The sequence below is a fragment of the Moschus berezovskii genome, chromosome 27 (assembly GCF_049115385.1).
Source record: "Moschus berezovskii isolate FMDL1 chromosome 27, NW_MosBer_1.0, whole genome shotgun sequence".
NCBI lineage: Eukaryota > Metazoa > Chordata > Mammalia > Artiodactyla > Moschidae > Moschus > Moschus berezovskii.
In genome coordinates this window covers 24,606,350-24,620,634 of record NC_142486.1, presented here as the reverse complement: position 1 = coordinate 24,620,634, position 14,285 = coordinate 24,606,350, and the positions used below count along the sequence as shown (strand labels likewise).

Here is a 14,285-nt window from a genome sequence, read left to right as displayed (position 1 = left end):
GGCAACAAGAAGCTATTTCAGTAAAGAGATCATACACAGCTGACTCAAGGGTGGATTGAAACAATGGCAAGAGTGGGCTTATTTTTTGTTTTTCTGGGCTCAAGAATTCCTCCTATGCCCCTGCACATCAGGCAGGGTCTTTGTTTTGGAGGTGTTAGATAAAACCTATACATCATGGCAAATATAAAGACTGCATCTTAGACCCCTGAGGGTCTGAGGGTCATGGTTATGTTGGTTTGGAGCACTTTCACAGAAACTCTGGCCAGAGTTTGTGCAGGATTCAATCCTCCCCTGTCCCCTAAGTGTCATTCTACAGATAAGTATGTCAGGGCCACTTCAAGACCAAAACCCTCCCTAGGACAAAGGGAGCCTTGGAAAATTCCCAAATTGGTCTGCATTGTTAGCTGCTGGTAACAACACAGGGAAATGATGGATGACCTCAGTTCTTGGAAGAAGAGTGTGGGCTCAGCTATGTGCTACTGTGGCTTGATGTGTCACGTAAATGAGCAGTTCCCAGTGACTATGGATGATGCCAAGCCTAAGTCCATAGACTATTTCTCTCTGGTGTGTCCTTACAGGCCACAGGAGAATGACACAACCTCCAATGACATCTTCAAACTGGTAGAGACTTTTGCTGTCTACATGGCTTGGTGGAAACAAATGTATAAATGAAAACAAGATTCAAGCTTCTGTTGTTTTTCTCCTCCATCTTTTCTCATCTACCAGTCTGAAAGTTGCTCAGTCTGTGGAGACAGGAAATCAGGTTAGCACTCTTGAGGAGAGCTCTTCAGCCACAGGATGGGCCACATTCCCATCTGGAAATGGATTATGCAGAGGCACTAGGTGCCAAACCTATGGGGTCATGGGGATACTTTTATAGGTTTTCCATTTTTGTCATACTGGTACACCAGCATCTTGATACAGTGTGAGTTGGCCGGTGAGATCCAGGGGCTACTTGTTATGGAAAAGTTATGGTTGGTGTAGAACTGGACAGGTTGCTTCTGGCACTTAAAGAAGGCCTTGAGAGTAGCGGCTGCCATGGTGCGGAACCGCTTGCTGATGAAGCAATAGAGGAAGAAGTTGATGGCCGTGTTCAGAAGGGCCAGCATGTTGGCAACATCGGACATGATGTGCACCAGCCAGCGGTTCTGGATGGGCGCCCCGTAAAGGTGGTAGAGGATCATGATGATGCGTGGGGCCCAGAGGGTGGCAAAGATGGAGGTGATGGTAAACAAGATGGCAGTGGTTTTCCCCGTGGAGTAGCCACGGAGGCGAAAATTGCTCTTCCTCCTGAGCTTGTACACAATGATTGAGTTCAAGATGAAGAAGATGGAACAGGGTACCAAGTACACAGTGAAGCAGTGAATCCAGATAAGGACATGATGCATGGAGGTGCTGATGTAGTCTTCAGTCCAGAGGTTGGGCCACCAGTAGTAGGGGATACTGGTCAGGAAGCAGGTGACGTAAACACTTACGATGACTTTCCGGGTGCGGGCTGGGTAGGAGACCGTGTGGTACTTGAGCGGGTGGCATACTGCGATATACCGGTCAATAGTTAATGGAACAGTAATCCAAATGGAAGTGTGGATGGATGAGAATTCCAGCACTTCTATGATCTTGTCGGGTACCTGAGGCATCTGCATGTTCAAGATGAAATCTTCCAATAGGAAGTCCACGAACACAATGAAAAAGAGGACCAAGATGTCAGCAGCGGCAAGTGCCAAGAGATAGTTGTACGAAGACTTCTGTCTCCTAGCCACCAGCTGAGAGAGGATGATCACAGTTAGGATATTTGCTGTGGAGAGAAGAGAATCTGGTTTACATCTGAAGCAACATGACTTTATTGGTTACTAGGGGCCCCTTAGGAATAGTGTATTGGGCACACCCATGGAAATCAAAGGGACTGAACCCATGTTCTTGAGGGAAACTTCTGCGCTGCAGTTGCACCTCATACAAACATCTTGATACTATTTTGACAAAACTTCATGTTCACATTGTACTTTATCTGTCCTCACACAGTCACCACAGTGGTGCTGCTGCTGTCCTCACTTCAGAAATGAAACTGAGGCTCAGAGAACTTAAGGAACTTGCTTAGAGACTAGAGTTAGTAATTCATGGTGACAGGAACCAAACTCAGATCTCCTAATCCTTAATCCTGTGATCTTTCTCTTGTCGACTGCAAGGAGAATATGGGGCTGGAATGGTGTTTCCTGTGCTTAGGTAGGCGATTGGACTATATGACCTCTTAAGAATCTTTAGAACTTAGATTTTAAGACCTTTCCTTTGTAAATGGGTTTAGAATGGAGAAGATGATGACCTTTAGATTACTTTTTTAAATAAATTATATTTATTTTTAGAATAAGTAGTCTACACACATGGTACATAATTAAAGTTAATAGCAGAGAAAAGTAAAATTCCCTTCCACTCTTATTCTCCAGCCACCCAATTACCCCTCCCTCAGGACAATCATTGTTAAATAATTTGCACTTTACATGTCTGTGTAATACGTGTGTATACAGTTTTGCAAAAAGAATAGCAATACATGATTTTTCTGGGGATCAGAATTGTTTTGAAATGCATCCACATAATTTCTGATCAGTTTTAAGAAGCAAATGTCTCTCTGAATAAGATATATCTGGAAAGTCATTAAGGACTCATTCTAAAAGGATATCCCAATGGATAACATCTGAAAGTCATTCTACACTTTACTCTTATTGACTCACAACCAACTCTGAAATTTGAAAATTGTTAATCATAGTTTTCCAAACAAGGGTCTCAGAGAATTTATGTCCCTTGTTTGAAGTGCAGTGGCAGGGCTGGTATCCAGGGCTGTCTTTCTTGCATGCCTCTTTAAAATTATTTCACAATAGTTCACAAATGAAAATGTAGTATACACACCCTGGCGTATTTATTACTCAGATTAAACAAATGTTAACATCTTGCCACATATGCTTTAATATTTTTTAAAGAAGAAATGGTGCTATATTCGCAGTTGAAGTCTTCTTTGAAATTGTTCCAGCTCATCCTTTCCTTCTCCCATTCCCTCCCTAGAGGCAGCCACAGTACTGTTGTCTCTAGGGCCACATTTGCATAATCTTAACTTTCTTTCATGCAGAACCTGCCACTCTACATGCTGCTGTTTTTCACTCAACAAGATGCGTTTGAGATCTATTTTGACTGATAACCTGTAGATCTGTTTCACTCATCTTAATGACTATAGAGCAATTCCATTAATAAATTTGCCAGAATTTATTTATTCACTTAGACATAGACATATTTATGCATGTACAAACTTATGTCTATATATGTCTCTATGTATATATACACATATTACACAGACATATACATCTAGCTGTCTATAGTGTATATACATACTGACATATTATGTAGACACCTATGTGTGTATATATATACACATACACACATTTAAATTGGTTTCAGGATTTTGCTCTTACAATCTGCTATAGTTAATACCTTGATATGACTCTCCATGAGAAGTGGCTACCTGTGAGGGTTTCTCTCAGGTAGTATATACCTATTAGAAGTGTGTTTCCTATGTTCAGAGTATATGCACCTTCGCCTTTACAGATTTTGCTGAACTGCTCTGTAAAGTGATTTTACTAATCTGTACTCTCAGCAGTAGAGTATGAGAATTCCAGTTGCTCCATAACCTCTCTGTACTTGGCACTGTAAGGTTTTTGATTTGTTTGTTTAAGTCTGTGCTGTCCTTGCTCTTGTTCAAAGCACTTTGAAATAACATTTTGAAGTGGTGGAGAGTTACGGTACCAATTATATTAATTATCCAGTATTCAAACCCAGGATGAATACCCAAGCTCAAAACCACTTGATAATATCAATACTTCTAAATAGGGGTGGGAGTACCATGCAGGTATGTTACACCCTGTATAATAAAGAAAAATTATAAGTAAACTTTAAGTCAACACCTAAGAAAAGAGGTCCATTAAGGCAAAATTCTTTGTATTATTAATCCTGAAATTTCAAAAATTTACTTATTCAGCTTTGTCTGACTTTATGGCATATCAAGTTCCACTTTGTTTCCAGCCAGAGAAAAGTGATTCCTGTTCTCTAGGTTGCCTCTGACTTAGAAAAGTGCCATGATTTCTCAGAACCTCGTTTTTCCATTCATTAAATAATGCCTATACTCTCATGTCCCTGCTCTGCTCCCGACTTGGGGGACAGAATGAATAAATGCTGAGGTCTCCCCAGAAAAAAATGTCATACAGTCATCCTTTAGTATCCACAGGGTACTGGTTCCAGGACCCTCCTGTGATACCAAAATCTGCCAGTGCTCAAGTCCTGTGTATAAAATTGTGGAGTACAGATGGCTCTCCGACTCTCTGGGTTCCCATTCACAAATACAGAGGGCTGACTGTCTATACTCTGCACAGAGTGACTCTTCACCACCATCTCTTACTTCTTCATCGAAACCTATTTGCAGTGTGGTGCTAAAAATCCTCCATAACCAAACTCTTTAAAAATATTCAAGGTCCATCTAATTAGTGCTTTAAGCCAGGCAAGTCATCAACTCCAGATGAAACTGCCAGCTATTCATATTTGACATTTCCTTAAGTTCCTAGTAATTGCGTCTCTCGAGAAACTAACCATCAGCCATTGAGTTTCCCATTTCTTTCATGCAGGTAGATTTGCCCCCAAGGCAACATCAAGAACACTTAAGACATCCTTGGGATGAGAGAGATGTGTGAGCCACAGAGACCCAGGGGGGAATGGAACAGTGCCTGTGTATTGATTTTCTGAAAAAGAAATGAGAAGGTAGAATTTTCAACTCTTAAGGTTTGACATTTGCTATAATTCCTCACATTGAAAAATCCTTTCATTTCCACTGTGACAGTTTTTTCCCCAAAGAAAAGGAGTGGTGTTGACAGGGCCTGTGTGTATTTACAAAGGTTGAATAAGCGAAGGAACCCGAGTCATCACCGCCTGAAATTCCATTTCTTAGTTTTTTTCTCAAACTAACTGGCCCAAGAATCTGTTGTGCGGAAACCCAACCAAATCCCATCCAAGCAAGTCCCCATGAACTTCATGATCAAAATGTCAATGCTTCTAAAAAACAAATCCTTTCTGTCAATGTTGTTTTTGGACAGGTTTAAGCTCCTGGGTAATATAAAGCCCATGTTTTGTGATTGTAAAGCTTCTCGGTTATATTATCGGGGGAATTCATTTCCTATACTTTGCAGCTTACCGTACTGAAATTTGAGAGGATTTGGGGAACAGCTTAAAGAACAACACAGGTCTGGCTGTCAGACCCCACCACTGGACAGTTGACTGGAGCAGAGGGGAAGGGTCAAGGTCTTCCCGAGGTATTTTCTATGTCTATGAGGACTATGAGTCCCTTCAGATTCCTCAGGAGAGCCCTGACTGTGAGTTCTGAGTTTACATCTCTTAATTCTGTGACATGTCTCTTTTTTTTTTGGTCTTTGAAAATTATTTTTTTCAATTATAAAAGTAAAATATACTTGTAAAAATTAAACCTATCAGTGTATAATAATATTATTAGCTCACTTTTATTGAGCATTTATTTTAAGCATCTTACACACAATACTTCAATTTAATCTTTACAACCACTGTATGAGGTCATAACAGTTATCTGAAAGTTTTGAGGTTCAGAGAGGTTATAAGTAACTTGTTTGAGGTCACACAGAAAGTGAGTGGTGAGCCAGGACAGCCAGGCCTTTTGTCTCCTGCATTTGTACATTTAACTATTACATCAGACACTGGAAAGTGAAAGTCTGTCCAAATCCCATTTTCTAGAAATATTACAATATCTAATTGCTTAGAGGGCCTCAGTGAACCACTTCCTGGTGTTCATGCCTTTGTGTAGTCTCTTCCTTTTGAGCCGGAGTTGGTCCTGTGACTCACTTTTAACCGGTAGACTATTGTGGGAGTGACATTGCACAACCAGACTAAGTTTTTCAAAAGGAAACTTGCTTTGGGAAGCTCCATCTTGGAGTCCAGCTGTGAGAAGTCCATGTCACTTGCAGAGGCTGTGTGTAGGGACTCTGATTGAAAGCCCCAGGTGAGTTCATAGCTGACATCCAACATCAGATGTCACGTGAGTGAGCACTCTTGGATGTCCAGCTCAGTGGAAGCCCCGATAACTGCAGTCCCAGCTGCCCCTCTGCTGCAACTGCTAGGGACCCCGAGCGAGAGCCATCCAGCTGAGCCCAGTTAGCCTAAGAACTAGGACAAATAATCCTAAACTGTTGTGTTAAGGTTCTAAGTACTGGTTTACGATAGTTTACGATGCTGCAACCAGAACAGAGGTTAACCATTTGGTGTTTGTTTCTGCAGGATATTTATATGCCTATAATTATAAATATAATTAGTAATATGATCATCACCACAAAATGAGATCATACACTAACACTGTTGTGCAAGCTGGTTTTCTTTCTTAAATTAGAAATTAGAATTTTCCTATGTCAACAGTATTCATGAAATATTCAGCTATGGCTGGACATTACTTACTTTATTATTTTGGCCACTACAGAGCTTCATTAAACATCTTTGCATATTTCTGTAGAATAAGTTCTCCAAAGCAGAAATGCTGGCTTAAAGGATAACACACTTTTTCTTTTCCCCTCTCTCTCCTTCCCTCCCTTTCTCTCTTTTCCCTTTCTTTCTCCCTCCTTACCTCCCTGTTTGCCTCCTCTCTTCCTAAAGACAGCTAATAGAATTTGTAAGAAGGAAAGGAGCTCAAGTTGAAGCTACAAAAAGATTTAGGTTAGACATCAAAGAGCACTTTCTGACTGCAGTGGCAGTTATGTGAACTGGAGCAGGCCACTGATACCACAGCCGTTTGGTCCAGGCAGGTCTTCCAAAAAGAATAGAGAGTTGTGGATTTGGGCTGATTAAATTCCTGGGATTACCATCTACAAATCCTCTCTCTCTGCATCCTAAATCATGTTCTTGTGAATTTCCAAAAAGAGAACCATTCAACCCTTTCAGCCACCATTCCCTGTGACTTAAATGAATCCCCCGCTCCTTCAGATGCCCATGTTTTGCACTAGAAGAGGCATTCCTCATGTCCTACAGATACAGCAGGACCCCTGACATTGTGAGCAATTCTGGTGGTGTTATTTATGTGGCTGCTGGAAGGTACCTCAAGGACAGATTTTTAGGAAAAGCAATTTCCAAGTCCCGCAAGCTAGAAATCAGCAGTGTCCTTGTTTAGATCAGCTGTGGGGGCTGAATTGTGTGATGGGACATTGCCTCTTTTGGGCTGTCACTTTCCTTACTGCTACCTTTTCACTTGCAGATCTTGGAGTGGAGAAAGGGGAAACAAAATGATGCTAGCTCTGGAATCCTGAACCAGGCTGCTGCTACTGCCCTGGTTCCCTGTGGTGGGGAGGGCACCAGCTTGCTGCACCTAGAGGGGCCAGAAGTAGGAGGCATTGTTTCCATCGCAGCTGCCACACCCATGATGCAGAGCACCAGGCGTGTGGTGGTGGGTGATGGGGCCCAGAGCTACATAGCTGATGGCTTCCCCAAGGAGTACAGCTCTGCAGTGTTTGATGATTATAGTGCCCTGAGTGCATGATGGGCCCAAACCTGTGGGATGCAGGGCCGGGAGGAGTACGACCCTCTTGCACACTCTCCCACCCCTAGGCCAATGTCTTTGTCATCTGTGCCTCCATTGCAGAGAATGTGTGGCATCAGTGGCATCCAGAAGTGTGTTACCACTACCCGGAGGTGCCCAGCCTCCTGGTGGACATCAGGGAAGACCCGAGAACCCAGCCTGATACCTGTGGCTCCTCAAGGAGCAGAGCAGACCCATGCTGTGAGCTATGAGGAGGGCTCAACTTGGTGACAGGACAGCACTCAGCTTGGGACACCCCCTGCCTCTGACTAGTTGTGCCTAGAGTGCTCCAGCTGACCTAAAGGACAATTCTGAAACCCCTGGGGGTTTTCCTGAATGCCTTTAAAAGAGGCCCACAGGAAAGGGGCTTTGGGCTCTGCTCCTCTCTGCTTGGGAACACCAGGTATTCTTGAGAGTTCAAGGTTGTACCCCTCCCCAAGAAGCAGCCCAGTGCCCCTCCCTGTTTTCCCACACAGACATTGCTGCCTAGATGCTGTGTCCTCTCAGGTTAAGAGCTCTTAGCTGTCCTGTCCTTAACTGCTCTCTCACTGCTCTTCATACTGTTCCTGCTCAAGATGCTCTCTCCTTTCCCCAAAGAAGGAGCCACAAAACCCAAGGAAAACAAATGCACCCTAACCTACCCCTGCGTGCCCAGGCTGCTTCTGCATCTGCTGACTCCGCCCCCACCCCCTCTGGACCTTTCCCACCCCATCAGCATCAAGAAAATCTCTGGTCTCCAGTGGGGGTGGGATGGTGGGGAAGATGATGCTGACAACACTTGGTATTCAGTTTTTTTGACCTCTGTGGATGGTGTCAGGAGGTCTTCAGGAGGTTGTGCCCTCCTGAGGGCTCCTAGGAGAGGAGCAGGGAAGGGTTTCCAACCCCAGGCACTGCCTGCTGGCCAGTGGCCATCCTTGTTTCCTGTTGTTTCACTTGCTTCAGGGCAAAAGCCAGGGAATGTGGAATGTCCTTCCTGAAGTTGGTTGTTAGAGGCATGAAACTGACTGTGGCTGGTGGAGTGGAGATCAGGCGGTGGGGCCCCACCTCATAGGAAGGTAATCCCTGAGAGATGCTTTCAAGGTTCCTACAAGTTTCCTTCAAGGCCCTTCAAGGAAGGGACTTTTGTTCCTTTTGCTCTTGGCAGGCTAAAAGTTGCAAATCATAGTTGAGGAAGTTATGAAGTAGTGTGACTAATCTCCCTGAGCCCCATTCCCTACATCTGTGAATTTGGCGTCAATATAAATGGTACCATCATAGACTGATAGAAAGATAGAGGAAATAAAGTGTGTAAAATGCTCCCAGAACATGGTGAGCACTCTGTAAATGTTAATTGTTACTTTTCACACCTGGCCTGAATACACAGTTCAGTTCAGCAGACAATATTGAGTTAGAGGCCAAACCCGTGCTGGAAGTAGAGCTGAATAGGAGAGAGTCTGAGCTCTCAACAAATCCATAGAAGAGTCCCATCTACCTCAATGGATCATTCCAGGCATTACAATCCTGTCACCTTATCTGGAAATTCTTCATTCCCCATCCTTCTAGCTGTGTCTGTATTTCACCTCCAGCCTCCTCTTTGTTTTTCTGTTTGGTGGAGAAAAAACATTGTGCTTTACTACTTGATGATTCAGTTGTCTCTTGCATTCTCTGAAACAGCCTTTTTCTTTTTAAATTCTAGTTCTTATTTTGATAGCCCTTTAATTTTCTTTGTAGCTTTACTCTCCTGCCCTTCACTGTTATACTACTTGTCGCCACATTATCATTTGAATGTATTCTTTTCAAAGTAGGATCAGTGTTTCCCGCTTTCTTTGAATCGCTCTAGGATCTCATGCCTAGAGTGAGAGCACAGCTTGAGGCAGGGAAAACAAAAATATTAAATCGTCGATTGATTGGTAGGGGCTGATGGGCACCATATTGAAACTTTCCCCAAAACTACACCTGTGTTTGGTAGTGCTGTGATGGATTGGTGATGTCTACCATCATGGAGGGGTGCGGGGGACAAAAACGCTGTGGGGATTTGCCGTGAGGAAGTCTTAGGACCTGGATCCATGGTGCAGCTTTCCTTTCCCTCAGAACTTAAGGAAGAAGTCGTTTCCGGTGTTGACCAGGACTAGTTGAGATTTAGCAAGACAACCCACGCCAATATTCTTGCCTGGAGAATCTCATGGACAGAGGAGCCTGGCGGGCTACAGTCCATGGGGTCACAAGAGTCGGACAGGACTTAGCGATTAAACCACCACCAACCAAGCCTGCCTCTGCAGTTGGCTAGTCAGCAAGAGCTAAGATGGCTGCCACCCCAGGCCAGTCTGACTCAGGGCAATGGGGAGAAGGGAGTCAGCATCTAGGCCAAGGGCCAATCAGTTGGCCTTCTCTTGACAGTAGAATTGATTCTGGCTTTTTGGCCAGGGGCAGCTTCTTTAGGTAACCACGACAACTATTAGATTCTCAACTGGGAAACCACATTCAAATTGGCCAAGGACTCAGATGTTTTCAAACCACAATTCTCAGTGCCAAGCTTCATTTTCTTATGACTGCCATATATTGAGCATCAACTGTGTGCTGGGTGGCTTTATATAGATGAGATGATTTTATGAGACTTGCTGATGAATATTTTTACTTTCAAAGTTATGCATTTAATTTAAATGGCATTAGAGGAATGTTATTTTTCCATTTAGGGCAGTGATAAAAGCCTTTGTATAAAATAACTTTATTTAAAAAGTGAGTTGATTTAAAGAAGTATATAAAATGGCAGTGCAAGCATTCTCTGATCTCCATTTTACAAATGAGAAGAAACTAATATAAAGAAAGGGTGAGCTACCTGCCCAAGATGGCACAGCTGGGAAGTCTAAGAAGCATTTTGCGAGCACTTGATGGTGCCATTCTGGGTCAAGTTTTGTACCAAGTGAGGGATGCAGCTGTGTTTTCTCAGCTCTGGGGCTTTTGTCACAGAGACAGATGTGGGCAGGGCTTGAGGCCAGAAAACAGAGCAGAAGAGTTCTCAGAAGGATGAGCTTGGGTTAAAGTTAGAGGCATGAATTTTGGAGTCTGGAGGAGCTGGGTTAGCGCTCCAGATCCTCACATTTCTCACTGGCACTCTTGAGCAAGTAAATGCAGGGGGAAATTGATAAATGAGGGTAACAGTGGTGTCTGGTTCAGAGGGCTATTTTGAGGATTGGAGGGAATCACACACAGATAAAGCTCTTGGCATGGTGCCTGGTACAGGGAGAGTGTGTGCTAAGTGGTCTCAGTTAGTGTCTTTGAATGTGATGACCAGTCCTGTGAAGGCGACAAACTGAACCAGGCAAAAGCCTGATGCAGAGGCAATAGCACAAATCTAGGTGGGGGCTTTTCCCGGTGTAGTTCTTGAGGTTTGGAGAACTGGCTCTAGAAGAGACCTCTGACTTATTTTTCATACTCGGTCACTGAAAGTGTCCTTCAGGCTGCTGTGTGTTACATATGAAAGTTAAGAGAGTAAATCCTAAGAGTTCTCATCACAAGGAAAACTATTTTTGTTTCCTTTTCTACTTTCTCTTTTTCTTGTATTGCATCTGTATGAGATGACGGATGTCAACTAAACTTATTGGAGTAATCATTTCATAAAATACGTAAGTCAGTCATCATACTGTACACCTTACACTTATGCAGTGATGTATGCCAATGGTATCTTGATAAAACTGAAAAAAGAAAGCATCCTTAGCCTTTCCAATTTTGTTAGGAGACCCCTTGGGATTAGGCTGAGTTCTCACATAGACACTTGTGTGCTCCTGGACACGTTGCTTCCCTTCTCAGAGCCTCAATTTTCGGATCTGCAAATTTAGCCACTTAATAAAGCAATAATTTAAAAAAATAGTATCATAGCTCCCATTTGGTAAAGGTAGGCAGAGGTTTAACAGGTACACAGGAAAAGGAAGGGCTCCCAGAGAGTGTGACCCATATGTGCCAAGGCAAAGAGAAGGAAAAAGGAAGATCCCTCACCATCCTCTCAGGGCAGCTAATAGTTATTGAGTGTTTACTCAGTTCTTCATCTATGAAGAATACTTCATGTCTATAATATCAAACATTATCTAATATTAAATATCCAACAGGGTTTCCCTAGTGGCTCAGATATTAAAGAATCTGCCCACAGTGTAGGAAACCTGGGTTCAATTCCTGGGTCGGGAAGATCCCCAGGAGAACAGAATGGCAACCCACTCCAGTATTCTTGCCTGGAAAATTTTATGGACAGAGGATCCTGGCAGGCTACAGTCCGTGGGATTGCAAAGAGTCAGACATGACTGAGTGCCTAACAATTTCACTTTCAAATATCCAATATACAATATTTGGTAATAAAGTAGGTACTATTTTCATCCCTTTATTATAGATGAGAGAGACTGAGGCGCAGAAGGTGAAGGAGTTGACTGAAGTTGGAGGCAAAAGTGTCGAATGCCTCTTCTAGTTCTTCCACTCACACAGATCTACAATACAAGAGCTGAGCATATGCAGTAATAATTGGGACATTGATTAATAATGATTCCCTTTACTAGGCACTTGCTATTGTGGCTCACTTGTTAGAGGTTTTACTGGAATCAAATTTAATCCTCACACAACATTAGGAGATAGATACTATTTATTAATAGGCCCATTATAGAGTTGAGAACACTGAGGCTCAGTGGGTTAAGAGACTGGCCTGCTGCTGCTGCTAAGTCACTTCAGTCGTGTCCGACTCTGTGCGACCCCACAGACGGCAGCCCACCAGGCTCCCCCGTCCCTGGGATTCTCCAGGCAAGAACACTGGAGTGGGTTGCCATTTCCTTCTCCAATGTGTGAAAGTGAAAGTGAAGTTGCTCAGTCATGTCCGACCCTTAGCGACCCCATGGACTGCAGCCCACCAGGCTCCTCCGTCCATGGGGTTTTCCAGGCAAGAGTACTGGAGTGGGGTGCCATTGCTTGGCCTACTAGATATCAAATGTATGCTGGACCTAGGATTCAAAAACAATTTATTAGACTATTTAGAGTCCATTTGATGGACCTGCTCATCCAGTTTCTTCCATCATTAGCTCGAGGGAACTGACCATTAAGTAGAAATGGGTCAATTCTTTCTCCGTTTCTTTTTTTTTTTTTAACAGTGGGTATCAGCTGGCATGTATATGGCATGAGGTAGATGAGGGAAAAATTCCCTACAGAGGATTTGTAAGTCCTTCAAGAATACTCACCAATTGGTATAGCCACTATGGAGAATGGTATGGAGGTTCCTTAAAAAACTAAAAGTAGAGCAGTGCCACTTCTGGGCATATATCCAGAAAAAAACATGATCCAAAAGGGTGCATGCACCCCAATGTTCATTGCAGCACTGTTTACAGTAGCCAAGACATGGAAGCAACCTAAATGTCCATCGACAGAGGGATGGATAAAGAAGATGCAGTACATATATACAATGAACTATTACTCTGCCATTAAAAGGAATGAAACAGAGCCAACGTGGATGGACCTAGTGATTAGAGACTGTCATACTAAGTTCTAAGTCGCTTCAGTCATGTCTGACTCTTTGTGACCCCATGGACTGTAGCCCACGAGGCTCCTCTGCCCATGGGATTTTTCAGGCAACAGTACTGGAGTGAGTTGCCATTTCCTCCTCCAGAGGATCTTCCCAACCCAGAGATCAAACCTGGGTCTCATATCTCCTGCATTGGCAGATGGGTTCTTTACCTCTAGTGCAACCTGGGAAGCCCTGAGATTGTCATACTGAGTGAAGTAAATCAGACAGAGAAGGCAAAATATCCTATGACATCTCTTATATGTGGAATCTAAAAATAAATGATACAAATGAACTTATAAAATAGAAAAGGACTCATAGACGTAGGGATCAAACATGGTTGCCAGGGGAAAGATGGGGAGGGAGGGATAGGGAGTAGGGAGTTTGGGATGGCCATGTACACACTGCTGTATTTAAAATGGATAACCAACAAGGACCTACTACATAGCACATGGAGTTCTGCTCAGTGATACGTAGCAGCCTGGACGGGAAGGGAGTTTGGGGGAGAACGGAAACAGGTATACGTATGGCTGAACCCTTTCACTGTTCACTGAAACCATCACAACATTGTTAACTGGCTATACCCCAGTACAAAGTAAGAAGATTTTTTAGAAAAGAACACCTGCCACTCCCAGCCCCTGGGAATAAGCAAGGATAAAGAGACAGGGAGTCCATCTCTGCCTCTGAGGGTCTACTTTCTTCCTTCAAGTACAAGGCTTATGACTGGGGTCCCCTCCATGGCTCCTCCGGATATGGAATGGTGCTCGCACCGGCTCATCCTCCCTGGGATTCACCCTAGGTGCTTGCCACTGGTGGCTGCCGTGTGCACAGGATGCTCATTTGCTTGACAGTTTTGTGGACCCAGAGTGATGGTCACAGGGTGTCAGGGGACCAACAGGAAATCAGAGGCTTCTGGGCTCTTCATCTGGAGTTCACTTGGGTGTCAGAGGCTAATTGTGGCTCTGCTCAGGTTGTCACTGTTTGATTAAACAACTTGCGTTAAGCACCATCTGTCTCCCAGTGGCTGCTGGGGGTAGGTATTTGCAGCTATGGGCAAATTTCTTATCAATCATGCATATAAAACACAGCTAGTATGAAAGCTTCATTCCTGTTGCCTGTCTTCTTCCACGCAGTCAAGGACAATGGGACAATTAAAGGAGG

The 14,285-nt window shown here is 43.6% G+C and overlaps 1 protein-coding gene across 1 annotated transcript in view; it reads right to left on the bottom strand.

The window, feature by feature from the left end:
* Positions 1–860: 860 nt before the first annotated feature.
* GPR139 (G protein-coupled receptor 139) overlaps positions 861–14,285 on the bottom strand; it is a 42,159-nt gene continuing 28,734 nt past the window's right edge. The window contains exon 2 of the mRNA XM_055408897.2: positions 861–1,795. Coding sequence (XP_055264872.1) covers positions 861–1,795 — 935 coding nt within the window. The remainder of the gene's footprint in view (positions 1,796–14,285) is intronic.